The 19,676-nt window shown below is 46.4% G+C and overlaps 1 protein-coding gene across 1 annotated transcript; it reads left to right on the plus strand.

Moving 5' to 3' along the window:
- The first annotated feature begins 394 nt into the window (after nt 1-394).
- mybbp1a (MYB binding protein (P160) 1a) lies at nt 395-18,836 on the plus strand. The gene is made up of 27 exons (XM_080508319.1): nt 395-611; nt 2,029-2,124; nt 2,216-2,299; nt 2,378-2,452; nt 4,111-4,218; nt 4,323-4,513; nt 4,624-4,791; nt 4,914-5,031; nt 5,845-6,134; nt 6,208-6,318; nt 6,395-6,520; nt 7,838-8,047; nt 8,156-8,264; nt 9,329-9,422; nt 9,500-9,660; nt 9,734-9,844; nt 9,934-10,095; nt 10,188-10,361; nt 10,504-10,661; nt 11,685-11,819; nt 11,986-12,076; nt 12,294-12,425; nt 12,507-12,575; nt 13,762-13,875; nt 14,412-14,513; nt 14,623-14,747; nt 18,244-18,836. The coding sequence occupies exons 1-27, from the start codon at nt 432-434 to the stop codon at nt 18,587-18,589; spliced, it is 3,840 nt and encodes a 1,279-aa protein (XP_080364445.1). The 5' UTR covers nt 395-431; the 3' UTR covers nt 18,590-18,836.
- The last annotated feature ends 840 nt before the right edge of the window (nt 18,837-19,676 follow it).

Consider the following 19,676-nt stretch of genomic DNA (forward strand, 5'->3'; position numbering starts at 1 on the left):
TACCGGAAGTGACGTTAACAGACGCGACATACAGGAAGTGACGTATCAGATCGCGAACGTCGGGAATTACGTTTTCAGCCTTCTTGAACGAGGCTCCCTCGCACGCGCCCCTGTGCACGCACTTATTTCGACCGAGGAAGGGGTACTCCATCATAATAATAACATTATTATTATTATTATTATTATTATTATTATTATTATTATTATTATTATTATTATTATTATTATTATTATTATTATTATTATTATTATTATTATTGTTGTTGTTGTTGTGTCTGTGTGTTTGCTGTGTTTTGCTCAATAAAAGTTTCTATTTAAAAAAAAAAAAACTCCACGCGTGGCTCTGACCCGGAAGTAGTTCCGGACACGTGTTCCTCGTGTGTCTGTAGCTGAGTGAGCTACACGAGCTGCACGAGAGTCAGTCAACGTGAATGTCTGTGGAGATGGTGGAGCTGTTGGAGCCGGTCCGGCCCGCAGGGGCCCGGCCCGCCGCGGTCCTGCAGCAGAGCCGAGTCTTCCTGGACTTCTTCTGGGACCTGGCCAAGCCGGAGCAGGACGTCCGACTCAAGGCGGTGGAGAGTCTGGTGGAGTACCTGAAGACCGAGGACAAGGTGAGGAGGCTTCTGGGGCTCAGGGGACAATGTGAAGAAGTAGAGGGGACCGAGTGAAGAAGAGGAGGGGACAGAGTGAGGGAGAAGAGGAGACAGAGTGAGGAAGAAGAGGGGATAGAGTGAGGAAGAAGAGGAGACAGAGTGAAGAAGATGAGGAGACGCAGAGGGGATAGAGTGAGGAAGAAGAGGAGGCAGCGTGAAGAAGATGAGGAGACACAGTGAGGAAGAAGAGGGGATAGAGTGAAGAAGATGAGGAGACACAGTGAGGAAGAAGAGGGGATAGAGTGAGGAAGAAGAGGAGACACTGTGAGGAAGAAGAGGAGACACTGTGAGGAAGGAGAGGGGATAGAGTGAGGAAGAAGAGGAGACACTGTGAGGAAGGAGAGGGGATAGAGTGAGGAAGAAGAGGAGACACTGTGAGGAAGAAGAGGAGACACTGTGAGGAAGGAGAGGGGATAGAGTGAAGAAGATGGGGAGACAGTGAGGAAGAAGAGGAGACACTGTGAGGAAGAAGAGGAGACACTGTGAGGAAGAAGAGGAGACACTGAGGAAGATGAGGAGACAGAGTGAAGAAGATGAGGAGACAGAGTGAAGAAGTTGAGGAGACACAGTGAGGAAGAAGAGGAGACAGTGAAGAAGATGAGGAGACACAGTGAGGAAGAAGATGAGACAGAGTGAAGAAGAGGAGGAGACAGTGAGGAAGAAGAGGAGACAGTGAAGAAGATGAGGAGACACAGTGAGGAAGAGGAGGAGACAGAGTGAAGAAGAGGAGGAGACAACGTGAGGAAGAAGAGGGGATAGTGTGAGGAAGAAGAGGAGACAGAGTGAGGGAGGAGAGGGGACAGAGTGAGGAAGAGGGGGGGGCAGCGTGAGGAAGGAGAGGAGACAAGGTGAAGAGGAAGGGGGAGACGGTGAGCAATAAAATAGAAAACGTGAGGACGAACATAGACAAGTTGAGGATGAAGAGTAAACGAGGAGAGGATGAAGAGTAAACGAGGAGAGGATGAAGAGTAAACAAGGCTCTGGAGGTCCACTAAACAGAAAAGTCAATTAAAACTGATGAAAGTCTTCACATAATCAATATAATTGAATCACAGTAAGAAAATATCTCTGATCACTTATTTTAGCCTTCAATGGTTCAGTTTTATAATAATAAAAATAAGAATTTCACTCACATGTCATTTAACACAAACTTTACATTGAGTGTCAAGGGATCAATAAATCTCATGTGACAAGGTTTCAGTCTGAGTTTGTTTGTCTTTTAACTTGTGAGGCCGGCTTTATTATTCTACATGTTTGATTATTGGATAACATTCATCAGCGTCACTGCTCAAACCAACAATTCATTTCTGTTGCAAACTTGATTAATTCAAGTGTGTGTGTGTGTGTGTGTGTGTGTGTGTGTGTGTGTGTGCAGGCAGAAGAGCTGGAGTACACCTTCAAGAGGCTGGTGGAGGGCCTGGCTCACACGCGGGAGGCGGCGCGGCCCGGCTTCAGCCTGGCTCTGGGGCAGGTGAGTCGCTGCACGGCAGCTTCTCACGCCACCTTTGTTTCAGTTTTCCGCCCAGAGAGTCACGTCTGTCGGCCGGCGGTTTGTCCCTCAGGTCCTGAGTTCCTTCCCAGACGTCTCCCTGCAGAGTACGCTGGACCGCATCAAACAGAAGCACGACCTGCAGGCCGTGAAAAAGGTCCGTCCAACCTCCTGAAGTTGTCAAATGTTCATCCTGGATGTTTGCGGAGGTCAAACTCTTCCTGTGTTTGTTTAGAAACTTGCCAGAAACGCCATGTTTGGGAACCTGTTCGGCGTCCTCGCGCTGCACCAGTCCGGCCGCCTCTCGAAGGTATGTCCACTGACGTTTAACGGAACACGCCACAGCTTCAGGGTTAGACAATACGGACAAATGTACTTGGTGAAGAACATTTAGGTTTTAGGTTCCATTTCAGCTCTCGCTATTAAATTCCTTCATGTAATTGTTGGATGTATTATTATTGTTCATTCCCTCCAATATGTCACTAAATAATACTATAAAGTTTGTTTTTATTCAGTACAGTTACTTTACAGTTTTTAGTGACTATTCGGAGTCATAGTAACGTCCTTTCAGTTTTCCTCTGATTGGTTGTTTATTTGTTTATTCAAGCTTCAGCTGTCTATAAATATTTTATTCGATTTGTTGACAAAGGAAAAGTTCATATTCTAACTGCAGAACTTCCACATGTATTTTTATCTATTACAAAAAACTCAAATATTTTAGGTCTTTTTGTGATATTCTATCTAATTTTGTCACAAGTCATTGAAATTAAAATATCTGTACAAATTATATTTTATCAGATCATATGTTGTTTTTTTTCTAATAGGAATTTAACCTGAGCCTATATTTATCTCAATTAACAAACATTTTGGAAATATACATAATGAATATGGAGGACTACTGATAAACTAATGAACATTTTAATAATGTTGTATGACAGGAGCCTTTTTCCCGGATGTTGTTGTGTTTCGAGGTGAAAGTGTCACACTGCACCATCCTGTGGCAGAAGATGGTATTACAGCTCTGCTCTGTCTGCAGACAGCCACAGAAGTGAAGTCCAAACTTTCTGTTGATGATTAAAATAGTTTTCTTCAATTTAAAAAATGTGACATACGACACCATTTTTTACAAAATTGTAGCTGCTTCACACTTCCTTCACCATCAACTTTTTATCATAACAATATCTTTTAGTAGGAAAAGAAAAACGCTGCATACTAATTCATTTCATCAACTAAATCAGTGGTGTCAAACATGCAAGCAAATTCAAATGTATATATTTTTCAAACTAATGTGTTAAGAGCAGCAGACACAACCCTGAGACCCGAGCTGAGATATCAGTTCTGCTGCCATGAAAGATGACGAACTCACCTCAGTTTATAAAAACATCCTTGATGCATCAACTATAAGGGAAGTTTATTTTAACTCCCACTGTGTGTTTCACCAGAAGGTTTCATTAAATTAGGATTTATGCTGAGGTTGTTGTAGTTTTCTGCAGTAATGGTCTTGTTTTTGTATAAATATAGGCACTTTAAATTCAATGATTATGGCTCTAAGTCACTGCTCCGGCCCTCTCGGCACGGGGCGGCACGGCTCGCTTGGTAGAGCGACCATCTCTCAATTGGAAAAACTCATCCCTGCCTGTATACATGCCGAAGTGTCCTTGAGCAAGACACTGAACCCCAAAGTGCACAGAGGTGAACAGAGTGAGTGGTTGGTGGTGATTGGCGGCTGTGGCTTCATACGTATTTCACCGCCATCCAGGCTGAAGTGAAGGAATAATGCAACGTGAAGCGCTTCATAAAACCTCTCTGCGTTATAGGAGGAAACTGGGTTCCTGAACTAAAGTGTGCTTTACACCCCTGCTTCCTGCTAGGCAGTGTTTAACGTCGAGTGTGTGTGTGTGTGTGTGTGTGTGTGTGTGTGTGTGTGTGTGTGTGTGTGTGTGTGTGTGTGTGTGTGTGTGTCTGCAGGAGCCGCAGGTGCTGTTGGGGTGTGTGCAGCTCCTCCAGAGCCTGACTCAGCACAAACAGCACCTGAAGGACCTGCCGTCCAAAACCATGATGGACATCCTGGTCGAGGTGAGCGACCACTGCAGACCCTCGCTGACGAGACGGTTAACGTTCCCAAGGCTCACGTGTCTCTGACGTGGTTCTGCCCCCCCCCCACACCCCCCTCCCCCCAGGTCCCGGAGGAGGTGTTTGAGCAGGTCCTGCTGGCCGCTCTGCAGACCGACCTGTCGGCGGCGTTCAGCACGCCGGAGCAGCTGCAGCTGCTGCTCGTCGCGCTGCAGCACTTCCCACAGAGCCTCAAGCCCAAGAAGCTGAAGAAGCTGCTGGGCTCGTCCACCATCATCAACGCCGACAACGTCCCCAAGTACGAACCCCGTGACCGGACCTCTTTGAGAAGGGCGTCTCGGTGTGATGGTTTGTCAGCTCCGCTCTGTTGGCCGTGTCGTTAGCGTGTGCCGCTGTGGCCTCCGGCAGGTTGACGGAGGTGCTGAGGATGACGGCTCGCTCCATGAAGAAGGAGAATGTCCTGCCGCCCATGGTGCTGGACCTCCTGAAGCTCTCCCTGAAGGAGGACAGCTTCCAGCTGTTCTGGAGCAAAGCCATCACGGAGGGCATGTTCCAGGAGCCGTCCGGGCCGACTCAGTGAGTGAACCGCTTGCGCGGGCGTTGTCCTGAAGCGACGCCGTCCCGGGCGCGCGTCGCCGCTCCGCTGCCACAGCGTCGGTCCCAGGGTTGGTGTAACGCGCTCTCCGCTCTCCGTACAGCTACCTGAGCTTCCGCCTGCTGGGCAACGCTCTGCCGCTGCTGTCGCTGCAGCAGCTGAAGGAGGTGCTGTCCGGGGAGGTGATGATGCACTACGGCGAGCACGTGGTCACCGCACAGGTCAGACTTTCATTCACGTCAAGAGAAAACCGTTCCGGTGAGAGGCTAAGATCGGGTAGCGGCTCGTTTCCTGTGTTGTCGTTTAGTGACGACCAGGACGAAACCGTTTCTGCCGACAGGTGATTTGTTGTGGTAACGAAGGAAATAAAGTTTTCAAAGCTGCACCAGAAAATCATTTTAGATCCAATTGGCCAGTTTACGTTGAAGCACGTGGCTGATGGGCTTTACTCGGCCTGAACTCAGGTTCAACTCAGGTTCAACTCAGGTTCAACTAAGGCCTGCCTCACATGAGCTCATTTCTAATCGTTTAACTTGATAACTTTAGAATGTGTCTCTGATTCACACCTTAATGGTTACGTTTAGAGGAGATCAGCCTGACTGAGTGTGAGACCAGCAGAAAGTCCCTCAAATGAAAAAACAACCAAATTCTCATTTAATTTTAACAGTGGTCTTTGTTTTAGCTTTATTTTTTTATGACCCAGCATTACTTTTAATGGTTCTGCTTTTTGTTTTAATGTATGTAAAACCTTCTGAGAAACTCTTTGAATTTGTCTTCATGGTTCTGTGTAATAAACCTCCACAGTCTGAGGAGCTGTCAATAACAATAAACCATATCAATTAATAAAAATAAATAAAAAAGAATACATTTTTTAACGCGATCTACAAAATGTTTTTATTTGTATTTCAAAAACAAGCTTCTCTCACAGTATAGTCAAATATACTTCAGCGTGGAGCGGAGCGTGTGAAAACGTAACCGACCACCACCACAGGCGTAGAAACCTGGAAGCAGCTCATCCTTCTCTTCCCTCCCAGAAACCGGACCGTTTCAAACTGTCCCCGGAGATGGACGTGTTGGTGTCCAGCTTCCTGGAGGGCTGCCGGGACTCGGACCGGCAGCTGGCCGTGGTGCTGGGCTTCTCCTCGCTGACCCACCAGGGCTCCCCGGTGGTGCCGTCGGTGTGGCGGGTGGTGCAGCACCTGCAGCCCGCGGCCCTGCAGAGCTACGTGGGCTGGTTGAAGAGCATGTTCCTGCAGCCGCGGATGGACAAGCTGCTGGACTTCAGCACCCGCAAGCAGAAGGCGGCCCAGGAGACGCCGGAGCAGTGGGTGTGAACTTCTGCTTTTACTCTGGAGGCCTCAAACTGTACGAAAGTAACTCCCGTTTGTCTTTGTCAGGAAGGAGAATTCAGTGTTCCGGCTGAGGAAGTGGATCGTCTCGCGGCTCTGCTCCATCATCGACAACCACCAGGTGAAGAAGCAGGAGGATCTCGTCATGGACGTGGCCAGGTGAGCCGGCTGCCGGTTCCTCCATTTTAAATGTGTTAATGAGGAGAGACGCCGCGAGCTCATGTTTCTGTTCCAGGTTTGTGTTCTTCCACGCTTTCTTCAGCACCAAGAAGTCATCGCCCGAGGTCAACGAGACCAGAGAGAAGCTCTCCGTCCCGCTGGACGAGAAAACCAGAGTGGTGCTCGTCAACTCATTCTTTGGGTGAGTGATGGTAGTCGATGACCACAGAACATTTCATCTGGCATATTAAGGCACAAGAAATTCACTCTTTACGTGCTTTTTCTACTGAGGTTGTCACATAATGATTATATAATCATGTAAAGATTTATTTTAATTCAAGTGAATGCACTGCAGGACAAGCAGGTCCTCATCCAAGATGGTGGGAATTACCCCTGTGGATTATTAATCTGCAATGTGGCGCTGTAGTTTAGGTTATGAGAAGGAAACCTAATGAAGCCGGGGCATTTCAGATCACCTGTGTTCTTACTGGTGTTGAAGTTACGAGAGTTTTGTTCCGGTCAGGAAGCTTTGGCCCTGCTCCTCATGAAGTCGGGTTGTCCTGTGTTGTTCTGCGTCGTCCTCACCCGCGACTGGTCCTGTGAGATTGTCGGAATTTACACCATTATTTCTTTTCTTTATACAAGAAACAAGCAAAAGTGGATTATTCCTTATCCAATATACTTTATGGCAACAAATGACTCAGATGTAAAATGAAATGATCAGATAATTTAAAACAATCAGATTTACAATGCCATAAAGAACCATATCTGCTTTTACAAACAAATCATTTGACCTAATCCAGAATCAAACAACAAACATTAACCTCCTCAACTCGTCATAAAGCAAATAAACATGTCTGAGAAATTGTACAAAAGCACCTTCTGACAAAAAAAAGATTATTTAATGTTAACAGACCACTAATTGCTTCACAGAAAAAATCTAAATGAATAAAACTTAATCATTTAATACTAAATAAATACTGGCTAAGATTACATCTTATAGTGTTTTGGTTTGTTTCCCCTCTGTCGTCACAGGATTTCTCACCACCACAGCTCGCAGACCGTTTATTAAATCGAGAAAAATTCTAAAACTACCTGAAAGTAGAGACGTGTACAGTCAGCATCAGTCCCGCGGTCACTGTTATAGACAGTTTAGGTTTCCAGGAATTGTCACACATTTTTAACATGAACTTCATTTTAGCATCAAAAATACTCAGTGATGTTAAAAAGCTGCCACACATTCAATAATGTAAGTTGTCTTTGAAGCGGAAGCTTGAATTTGCTGCACGTTTCACAGCCATGAAATGTCGTTTAATCAACTTGATCCAGCATGTTGGAAATTCAGTTATATTCTCAAAGGCGAGTCTCATTCTCGCCTCAAATGTGTAGAATAAAACATCAAATTGATTTATGAACGTGTTAAATGACAGTTGACAGGGGAGTTAATAAAGCATGAGAGGAGAAGCTCCAAGTCGACGTCCTGAACGTCACGCTGTGATTTGTGACTCCCACCACACAGACTCCTCCTGTCCATGCACCACCTGCCGCTCGCCGACGAGCCGGCCGAAGGAGGAGCGGCGGCCGGCCAGAAGCGCGTCCTGGGCGTGACGGCCGACGGCACCATGTGGATCTACCACCTGGTCCGGTACGCTCAGGTCCTGCTCAACCAGCCCAAAGTGGCCCAGCACCGGCAGCCGTTCAGCCCGGAGCAGAGGCAGGCCTGGGACAGGTGGGGCGGCCGCGCTGACCGTCACTGCATCTGGAGCTCGGCTGCTTTCGAGACGCAGCCAAGCCACTCCTCCATGTGTGCTCACAATGTGTTCGTGGTTTCTTGCAGCATGCTGGAGTCGGTGTCGAACTTGAAGAAGAAAGCAAAGAAAGGCCCGTCGGCAGAAAGCAGCGCCTTCCAGCAGCTCTTCCTGCTGGTCGGCATGCATCTCTTCAAGGTAGAACGTCCGGAATTACGCTGAAAAATGAAGGGAATGACTCGGAATTCATTTGTTGGAAGAAATGTTACAAGCAAGACACCTTATGTTGGCAGAAATACACATAACAAATCATCCACACAGTCAAAATGTACTAAAACATGCAGCTTATTTGAACAATTATTGAAGCTTCAGCATCAGTTTTTATTTCCAGTGCAGAAAGATTGAGATGTAAAACCCTAAAGACATGGGAAAAAAAGTCTACAATGATAGTTTTTTCATGTCATGCCAGCTCAAGAAAAGTATTTACAATGACGTATAACAATTTCGCACCATTTCATGATACTCTTGTTTACAGAAACCATATATCTAAACAACTTGTAAAGAATGCATTGTTAAAAACAAAATCAATGCAAACCTCTGCACACAGACATGTTCACATATCTACTAGTGATACATTACTGTGCAAAAGCTTTAGGCTTTAAGAGTTGAGTTTTAAATGCAAAATAAACACAGGAGAGAAACTGGTACTTGGTAAGATCATGTAAACCTGGAATAACCTCATTATGTTAAGATCAGACTATATGTGTGTGTGTGTGTGTATATATACATATATATATATATATATATATATATATTTATTTATTTTTTGTATTGATTTGTATATATTTTCCAATTTATTGTTGTTGAAATCCAGTCTCAATGTTTCTTGTTGATATATTTGTTTTTCATCAATTCACCACTGAGTGGATTTGTGTGAGTGTCAAACACACATTTCAGTTTAAGGGCCACATTCAGCCAAATTTCATCTTGTGTGAGGCGGACCAGTAAAATAGTGTCATAGTGATCTTTAAATTTAAACTCAAGTTGTTTCTTTATTGCGGCGCAAAGAATATGATGAAAATGTCTAGATTTTCACAAAACCAAACAATTACGATGGAAAATGACTGGAATCTCAACATAAAGCCTTCTGGTGCAAAATACTGTGAAAAGTTAAAGAACACTTGCATTATGGGTGTTTTTCTAAACTCACCCTGACAGCGTGGCTTTGAGAATAATGTTAATGACATGTTTCTGTCCTGCAGGCCCCCGAGGAGCTGCTGGACATCATCAAGGACCTGCAGAGCTGCGTGGACAAAGCTCAGGAGAAGAAGGTCCAGAAGAAAAAGAAGAAACAGGGTGAGGCTGGTGTGAAACGCTTTTCTGTTGTCGTAGTGAAGTGGCCCTTTTTTAACCGAGGAGATAAACCATTCCAGATGCAGAGCAGCAGGACGAACCCGACTGGGTGGAGGTGATGGTGGACATCCTGCTGTCCCTCATGTCCCAGCAGAGCCGACACATCCGGCAGGTCTGCAAGACGGTCTTCTCCTCCATCTGCCCCCACGTCAACGCCGCGGCCCTCGCCGCCATCCTGGACGTGAGTACCGGAGGTTTCATTGGAGGAGCCGTGGTCACTGGACGCCCGTGACCTGGATTGACCCCGCGTGCAGGTTCTGGACCCGGAGAAAGACGACGAGGACGACGGCGCCGTGGTCGTCACTGATGACGCCGGCGCAACTCGGAAGGAAGCTGAGGATGATGAAGATGACGAAGAGATGGAGGTCAGCCATTTTCATATTTATTTATTTTTTAAATTGGTTTTATTTACTGTTAACTTGTGCTGATTTGCTTCGTGTGACTGAACGAGAAGTCGGAGGATTCAGACGGTGAGACTGACGAGGAGGACGGAGATGACGATGAGGATGAGGATGAGGAAGATGAAGAAGAAGAAGAACAGGGAGAGGAAAAGATGGAAGTGGACCAAAGCTTCCGCTTGGAGCTGATGAAGGTCCTCCAGCAGAAGCAGGCTCTGGTGAGAACACTCTTCCTCTTCATGTGGTGAAATGTAAAGTTTTCCCTGCAGTCGTACTTCCACTGCAAAAGCAACTTCGTCACTCTGTTCAGGCCAACGAGGAAGAAGGCAGCAGTGACGACGACATGGACGACGAAGCCATGATGGAGCTGGACAAAAGCCTGTCCGCGCTCTTCTCGGGGCAGAAGAAAAAGATGCAGGCCAAAAAGGACGAGAAGACGAAGCTGCAGAAGGAGAGGACGCTCGTCCGAGAGTTCAAGATCAAGGTAGCATCCACACCTGATCTCGGCCCCAAAACGCAGCGAAGAGTCCGTGTCTTCCTTTGAAAGCGCCGCGTCAGCGGGGCTGGATGGCGCGGCGAACAAGCGACAGAGTGTGATTGGTTGACTGTCCTCCGGTGGCCTGCAGGTGTTGGACCTGGTGGAGGTGTTCGTGGCGCGGCAGGCCGGCAGCCCTCTGGTGATGGGTCTGGTGATGCCGCTGCTCGCCATCATCGAGAAAGGGATGAGCTCCAACAGCGAGCAGCAGGAGCAGGACTTCCTCCGGCGAACTGCAGATATATTTCGGTGAACACTTTTGTGAACGTCGGTTTAAATCTTCAGCTTTGATCGCCTTGAAACCAAACGGCCACTAAATCTGCGTTGCTCAGAAACTTTTGCTCACTCAGAAGTCAAGAAGCAAACACCTCCGGTTCATGAATATATATATAATAATGTGCTGCAGCCTTCATTTATAAGTTTAGATGATCTCCAGTCAAGTATCTGTACAACAGCTGTGATGAAACCTTCAGTCACTGACCGTGTTGCTTTTTGACGGAAGTTTTCAACCAAAATTTGTGATTTTGGAGAAAAGTGATCAGCTGGAGTTACACATGTTAGAGATCAAGTGTTGTACATTTACACTCCAACAGGAAGAGTGAGGCCTGTGTCTTTATTTTTACTGTTGGCTGAAAATGAGAATCAGAAAAAAAGATGGCGATCTGAGCTTTTATTTATTTAATACGCTGCATCAAGCCCGTGACTCAGTGACGTTCACTGAACTCCTTTGCAGCCCTTCACGACAGCTTCTATCAGAGTTAATCTCTTCACCTGCTGAGGGTTAATACCTTCAGTTTCCTCTCGCCGGTAAAATGCTCAGTTGAAGGGGAGTGGAGAAGTTAATTGAAGGCAACGCAGACTCAGAGAAATATACACAACCTATGATGCCACGCAACTCTGAGGCTTGGATCCACAAAAGTATCTGCAGGAAATAACCTTAACGGGTTTAGTAAGACGAAATTAAGATAATAAAACATCTTTTCCCAATTTTTAGTTTTTTAAACATCAGAGTGGGATCAGTCAGCAGTCCAACCATCTGTTATTTGAATGCTGAGAACTGTTTTGTATATTCTAGTGAGTGAAAACAAGGAAAGTCTCATTATAAGCTGAGCTGGAGTGACAGTGTTTGAATAAAACTCAATATTTAATGTTCTTATGTTAATGCTTTTTTGTATGCGAGGATGAATATTGCATTTTTTATTCTTCCCCCAGTTGAACACTTGCTGTTAAAGTTAAACTTCAGTCTTTTGTTTTTTTCTGTCGCTTCAACAGAAACCAGCTGTGCAGGTCCAAAGTGTACTGCAGGACCGCTGGTGACAGACAGGGGGAGCTCCACGACCTGCTGGACAAGCTCATGACAAAGAGCCAGAAACTGTCCGACTCCTCCGTCTCTCTTTATTACTTCAGGTGCACCAGAGTTATTAACACCATGTATGAATGCCTGAAGATTAAATCTGACTGGATATGTGAACATTAAGAACTCGGGAGTGAAAGATGACCCATCGGATTTGATTGTGTAAGCTGCAGCACGCGGATTTTTTGTGATTGATCGTGCTGATTCTCGTCCTCGCAGTGCCTGTTTATATGTGGTGAAAGTGCTGCGAGGGGCTCCTCCTGCGGAGAGCAAAGAGGAGCAAAGCGCCGACAAATCTGCAGCCAGCGACGTAGGTTTACACTGCAACTGCATGATGTACAAGTACTGTGGCTCCACATGAAGTCCAGGTCTGTTCCTGACTGTAAATGGGGCAGGAAGTGTCCCAAATAGCCTGCCCCCCTTTTATTCAGTCTGTTTTCCACACCGTTTTCATGCACATGTGTTAAGGTGGAAATGCTATCCTGAAAGTCTGACCTCTGGTTGTCGTGGGTGTCTGTGCTGTGCAGTTGGCCTTCATGGGGAACGTGGACGTGGATCGAGTGTCCGCCCTCTTCAGGGAGGCCCTGGCCTCCTTCATGAGCCGGAGGAAGAGTCCTCTGACCACACAGATGTTCACAGATCTGTTCGCCAGGTTTCCCGTGAGTACATCTGGCCGCGCGTCACGTCTGCTGATCCGCGCCTGCGGCCGCAACCGACCTCCCACGTCTCGTCTCTTCCAGGTGCTGTGTGTGAGCCTGCTGGACTCGGCGGTGCAGCACATCACATCTGCAGTCAGAGAACATCAGCAGGTAGATGCTGTAACCTTTTGTCTCTCGTTTGTCACGTTTAACGTGGATAAAATGAAGGCCATTGATCAAACAGCTCGCTGTTGTCTTTTTGATTGAAACGTCTTCAAATTACTGTTTGGATTTGTGAGTTTAGATCTTGTATCGTTTTACAAGCTCACTGGTCACACTCTTGATAGTCGCTATTTCATTTAAGGCCAATAAATCTTCTCAAAAATATTTAAGATTCGGCATTTATGCTCATCCTGTCCTGCTGAAATAACAGATCATGAATAAAACGGCACACAAGCTTCAAATAATGGCTTTGTGAAATGGTTTCCATCACAAGGCTTCTAATGGATCTTAACAGGTCATAACAGCTGATCCCGACTGCATCGAAATCTGGTAAAGTCTGGCTGTGTTTCAACCAATTCAACACTATTAGTTCTCCAATTTAATGTCAGTATTGAACAGGTTATAGACAATACATTATTACAGTGTTCCCCATTCTTTTTCTTGCCACTGGATTCATATCCTGTAATTCACGTGACATCATAATTCTGATTGTTTATGTTTTAAAGGTGCACAAACTATCACGACGCAAAGAAATTGAGCTTTTCTTTTCACCACATGAGTCATTGCAGTGTCCTCAATCACACACGGCTCAGGTTCACTGTATTGGAAATGTGAGCTTTCAGTATCATCACAATCGCAGTCATCTGGAAAAACCAACAAATATTCTGTGTGTATATACATTATATATGACGTTTTGTTTAGTTTTTTTCCGAAACGAGTGAAATATTTCACTCCTTTGATATCGTTGATGATTCCTCAGCCATGCAATCTAAACGAATCCAGTGAATCTACTCATACGAGGGCTAAACGGGGTGTAGTTTCATATTTTAGCCTTCAGTTTGTGTCTACAGACGCTGGATGGTTTGCATGACTTTGACCTCTAATCGTGACCTTGTCCCGCCTCAGGATTCCCAGCAGAGGTTGAATCGTCTTTAAATCTGAAACACGGGAAGTTGGAAAAACTGCAGTTCTCAGTGAGAAATTACACACGGGCATGGAGTCCGACGTGTCAGTGTAGATCTTACTTCATGTCCACACGGGTCACCTGTCCGGGCTCAGTGTGAGTTTGTCTTCAGCAGGTCTGAACCCGGTTCTTCGCGGCTTCATGGATGTTATTTCCTGTCTCTTGTTTTAGGGCCAGGCGTGCGTGTTGGTGCTGCGGGCCATGCAGAGTCGGGAGGTGCAGCGGCTGATGAGCGGCCCGCGGTGGACCGAGCTCTGCGGGAAAGTGTGCAAGCAGCTGGAAGAAGTAAGTCGTCAAGAGTATCGAATACCAAACGGGCTGATAGGACGTCGCCTTCGCTTTGCAGTAATGGCCGATGTTGCTCCGCCGCTGCTTTTATCAGGGAAATTGTTCATTAGATGAGCCCATGAGATTAAAGCTGAGCGGTGACTCTCTTTCCATTTCCAAAAGCCAAACTTGGGTTTCTGCTCTCCTCCACTCAGTTCAAATCCCACTAATCCTCCCTTCCCACTGATTGGACGCTGTATTTATGAGAATAACGGCAGCGGGCTGATGCCACATGGAAGTGCAGCCGCTCGCTCTCACCAGCATGCTTTAGGCCTCTTCGCATTTTAATTATATTATCTCAGAAGGTTTATGAGATTGCGTCGTGCCTTGATAAATGATGATTAGAGCCACCGCTGCGCTCACTGTCCTCTGCCTGTCCTCCGGAGAGCGCCGGGTGAAGACATGTCTAATTGCATGCTTCTGCACATCCACCACAAACGGCTCCACAGTATCTTTCTTTTCCAAAAGTCTCACGGCTCCCCTCTCCCTCTCAGAGTCTGCAGCAGGTCGGTCCGTCGGAGAGCAAAGTGGCAAAGGAGAAGGTGGTGAAAATCCTGGAGCTCTGCCAGTTCCTGGTTAAGCACGTCAACCAGCAGGTAGGCGGTCCGGCAGCGCCGACGGCGAGCCCGAGACGCAGAGCCGATTAAGTGACGTCCGCCCAGACCGGGCCGCTTAAACTCTGCGTCCCGTCTCCTCCCTGTGCAGAAGCTCTCCGTGGAGCTGGAGCCTCTCCAGAACGTCCTGCAGCCCCTGACAGGCACCATCGCTTTCAAGAAGACCGGCAAGCTGGAGGACACATACTGGGCTGTGATGAAACACTTTGGAGTAATGTGAGTTTCTGTGGACTCCTTCCAGCTTTCGCACGCGCTTTATCTGGAAAAAAAGGTCACAGCAGGCTGGAGCGTGTGCCAGCAGACGCAGGGGGGAGGGGGGGGAGCTTACTGGACAGCCTGACTCGCTCACAAACTAGATTAGTGGAAGAATTCAGGTTTTTGCAGAATCATCCTTTCAGGAAGTCAGGGATCTCATTTTGTTTTTTCTCTCTGAGGTTGTATAATTCTCGGGTCACGAGACAGTTAATAAGGGTTCAAATGTGTGATTCAGCTCCGTGGTACAGATTATAGGGCCAAAACAAAGAGAATATTCCATTTTGTTATGGTTTATTTGCCTTAACACCGCCTTGCTTCAGCTCTGTGACCATAGATAGCTGCAGATATAGTGCTAAAAGAGGAGCCATGCCAACTTGTCATGTATTTCATGGATGCACCAGAATCGGGTCCAAGACAGCAGGAATGCTCCATAATAAACTCCCTGATAAAACCTGTTGAGAATTACGTGACGTTATCGTAGTATGAGAGCCTTCAAGGCTGTTGAGGTTGAACGTAGCGTCGGCGCCGGGCCGCGGTGATGTGGTTCACGGCACAGCAGAGCCTTTGCATGTCTCTTGTGTTTGGAGTTTAAATTAGGTTTGATGGCATTACTAAGTACTCCTATCGGTACTCTGTATCAGCTAGCAGTTACTAGTCGTACTTAAAAAAAAGGTGGTATTGGTGCATCTCTCGGTTATTTTAAGACTGATTTAGATTGTGATGAATATTTATCAGAAGACACTGAATCTTCTACAAATGCTCTGGTGGCGAGAAGAAGAGTCAATCGAAGTACAGACGCATCATTAAGCCTCGGCAGTTTCAAACATGGATTCCATAAACTTACAACAGGCAGGTTGACTGCACGACGTGGCTCTTCTCCGACTTCAGGAAATAACCACCAGTCGATTGGTGGTGGGAGCATTTCTGCACTGGGAAACATCTGCTGCTGCAGCCTCACCTCTTCCTGACTTCTGTTGGTCGCTTCAGCTCTCAGCAGCAGTGCAGAAGATGATCTTAGGATCTCCCTGAACCTTCCTCACTGTTCAACACCAGGCCACAGCGGCGGTCTGGGACTGTACGTCTCACAGTGTATTGCTGCTATTTCCCCCTCTTGTGTTAGTAAAGGTTAGTGTGAAGCTGCAGTTCTTTCTCTCCAGTCTCCCCGTGAAGCGAGGTGTGGGTGCCAGGATTTCAGAAACATAAGTGCAAAGCGTCATCTAATCGCTGGCACCCCACGGAAGCGCTCGTTGAAAGCTCAGGTGCATTAAATCACATTTCTGCTTGTGAGTCACCGTGTGCAGACTTCTCAGTTTGCGCTAGCACGTATTACTCACATCCAACTTTCCTCCGGGGCCCACGGCGCAGACTCTGCAGCCAGAGACGCTTTTCCCTAAATCACACGTCGGTTTCAGTTTTAATCAGCCTGGGTATTAAATTATGTTGAAAACAAGGATGCACCGCTGCACGTATTGATCTTCCTCTCACACAGCCGCCGTGTGCACATGCATGGCCACGGCGAGCAGACGGGGAACCCAATTACTCATTCGCAGGGCTGAGAAATCGACGTCCCCTTGAAGGAGCAGAGCCGTGGAAGTCCAGGTTCTCTGTTCCTTTGCGCCATTACTGCCCACACCAGGTTTGTCAATGTTAAAAGTAATCAGATTACCACAGGACGCCGACGGTAAACTGGGATAATTAAGTGCAGTTGGACACACGGTTAATGGTATGACTCAGCTGGCAGCAGCAGTGGGTCCTGCTTGTACAGCAGCGGTAATGGCCGCGGCGAGGGACGCACGTGACCGACGCCACTGAGCTCCACGCCGCAGCGCTTTGTCCAAACCTCCCGCACCGAAGCCGTGGTCTCGTTAAAATAGATTAGTGGGCTTTGTGTTGTTTTCACGCAGGTCTGATGTTTGTCACAACTAAAACGTGTTCATTCTTCATTTTTGTGAAAGTCGCCGTCATTTCTTCGGAATGTGTTGAAAGGTGACTAATAACGAAGGATGAACTTGGAAGTGTTAGAAGCAGGAGCGTTTTGACAAAGACAAAATGTCAAGTGTTTCTTTGCTCTGCGGGACGGATTTTCTAAAGGTTTTAAAAAGTGGAGGGGAAAAAGGAAGAAAACGAAGTGAAGGCGGCTCAGAAAGATATGTGATTGTTAATGCATGAGACTTTTTTTTAAATTGTGGTTTGAGTCTGCGAGTCACGGCCTGGTCATGTCCGGTTTCTTAACAATGGACCGTCTGCTCCAGGAGCATCGACTCAGTCACAGGTGATCATGTTCCTGAGCTGTGGAGGGAAATAAAAGGCTGCTCAGGAGCGTCACGTTTCCATGACGACCTGGGACGAGTCACGTCACATGGTGACAGACCGGGAACGGGTTTTGCCCTTACATGGCATTTTACCAAGCAGTTGAAGCCTAAGCACATCGCTGGATTTCTTGACCGTTTATTTGACCCACAATGCATTGCTCTCTGGACGATGGAGGCCTTCTCAGCTCAGGCTGGTGTCATACACTTTGTTTTTGGTCTGCTGGGATTGCGTTCACGCTACATTGAGGCCTCAGCCGCTCTGAGACGACGTGTTCCTACTCCGGTAGACCACAGCTCCGCTTTGCTTTCATGTGAAAACATATTGACAACAAAAATAACGTTTTGTGCCCTGAATCAGTGTGTAAACACCTTAAATTGCCCGTAGGGGGTCGGGGTGTGTGTGGCCGTCCACACGAGCACACGGGAACGAGATTAAATGGAAATGAGCCATTTTTGTCCCATCGTCCACCCAAGGAGGTGTTTTAGATGGCGGAGAATGTTTTTTGTTGTTTTTTTTAACACGGGTCCCTGAGTGGGGAAATTCTGAAATCCCGGCTCGGCTGTGAGGTGTGGACGGCAAAGACAATCATCTGTGGGGAAACGATGATGAGGTGTCCACGACGTCACCTAATAACCACAACAATCAGGGACTACAAGCTCCGGTGGAGCTGCAGAAGCTACTGATGCTAGCAGCAGGAAGAGCGGCGGCCATAGACCTATAGAAGTCTATGAGCAGGAGTCTACTGCTAAATTTCTATCATTTCTGCAATTCTGCATTTTTGGCGTATTTGGTGAGTCACAGCACCCCTAAAGGCCTGGCATGTGTACTACATGTCCTGAAGCCTCGCGTTGAGCCGACTTTATAGTGACGTGTGGACGGAGGTTTTTTTGTGAACCCCGGGGAGAAATTAGATCGTTTTGGCTCGTGTGGATGTGGCCTGAGATCCCGAGCATTGAGACCCGGATTTCAATAAAGTCATATAGAAGTGGAGGAATTGTTCATAATTAAGGCCTTTCAATAAAAAGATGTCAGACAGGCTGGACCGCCTCGGTCAGATCCCTGATAACTCCCCGGAGTACATGATTTTCCCTAAGTGCTTCATTAAAACGTGTCCTATTCTTCATTTTCATGTTCACCTTTGCAGAAAACCCAAAGTTGAAAAGACGAAACCCGACACAGAGGCCAACGCAGACGCGGCTCCGAAGAAGAAGAAAGGTTTCCTACCAGAATCCAAAAAACGCAAAAAGCGCAATAAGCCTGTCCTGGAGCCGGCGGGAGACAACTCGGCCCCCAAAGACAAACCGGGAGCAGAGAAAGGACAAATCAAAAAGAAACGTGACAAGAAGCCTAAAGCGAAGCGAGCGGCTGACGGCGCAGCAGCCTCACAGCCCAACCCGGCCAAGAAGAGCAAAACGCAGTCCGAGAACAAGTCGGCCAAGAAGAACAAGAGGAAAGGCAAGCAGAAGAAAGAGGGAGGAGGGCAAATATGAAGAGCACTCTGCTGCTCTAATGGACACAAAGAAGCTTTTGTACTTTGCTTTTAAAGCGGCTTGTGTGGGCCGGCAGTGTTGTGCTGACAAAATGTGTGTATGTCTCCGTACAAGATGATCTTTTATTGAAAACGCTACCTGTGTGGGAAGTGAATTAAGAAAGATTATTTTTCAAAAGTGCTTTCTTTTGATTAGAAAAATGGCTTTGCCAATAAACGTTTCTCTTCCTGGAAATCCACCAAGTCTCATTTCAGAGCAGGTCTCCTCACCTTTTTTTTTCCCTCTCCCCGCTGCTTAAATGGTGAAAAAAACTGTCAAAAAGAAAAACCTGAGATGAGCATCACATTATCAGGTTCGAGTGCAAAGTCAAAGTTCTGCCTGTTTATTCAGCTGCTGCATGAAATCTGAAAAATGAGAGTCTGACAACAGTGAAAGAAAGTAGCTCTCTAAAAGTGGCTCAAATTGTGTAGATGCAAGGCTGTAACATCCACCATGGGCAGAAAAGATTATCACACTGAGATGTTATTTACTGAAAACCTATATTCATTTATTTTAACTTCACCAAAGTTTTGAACGCTATGAAGTAACGCTTCACTGTAACACTGCCAATAACTGTTCATGAAATGAAAAGCTCATATAAAACGACAGTATTTTCCAGACTATAAATCACATCTGTCAAAATGTTCAGGAAAATGCACGAGGATAAGCAAAAACACAAGCAGCACCTTGTATTTTCTATGTGTGACCAGAAATAACCCATTCAGAAATAAATGAATAAATATGTATGAGCTTGGAAAAATAAGTCACTGTGACTTTGCTCGCCTCTTTCTGCCTAAGAAATACACAGAACTTCACCGCATTCATATTCTAAAAAGTCAGAATTGGTGAAGACAGTTGTGTGACCTTATTGTATTTTGATACTTTTGATTAAAGTGGTTTATGTTGAGCTTCTAAAATCATCTCAGTTGCAGTCAAACGAAGAACATTTGTGGTTCAAGGTCAATCTGTCATTTCACTTATCAGGTCCACTATAAATCAAATTAAGCTACGTAGATGATCAAAAAGTGATGCACAAGATGCTTTTTAA

This window comes from Blennius ocellaris (assembly GCF_963422515.1).
Source record: "Blennius ocellaris genome assembly, chromosome: 14".
Taxonomy (NCBI): Eukaryota; Metazoa; Chordata; class Actinopteri; order Blenniiformes; family Blenniidae; genus Blennius; species Blennius ocellaris.

Coding starts and splice junctions, on each gene's coding strand:
- mybbp1a (XM_080508319.1), top strand. CDS start 432: ATGTCTGTGGAGATGGTGGAGCTGTTGGAGCCGGTCCGGCCCGCAGGG. Junction 4,514..4,623: donor AACGCCGACAACGTCCCCAA/GTACGAACCCCG, acceptor GGCCTCCGGCAG/GTTGACGGAGGTGCTGAGGA. Junction 12,426..12,506: donor ATCTGTTCGCCAGGTTTCCC/GTGAGTACATCT, acceptor CGTCTCTTCCAG/GTGCTGTGTGTGAGCCTGCT.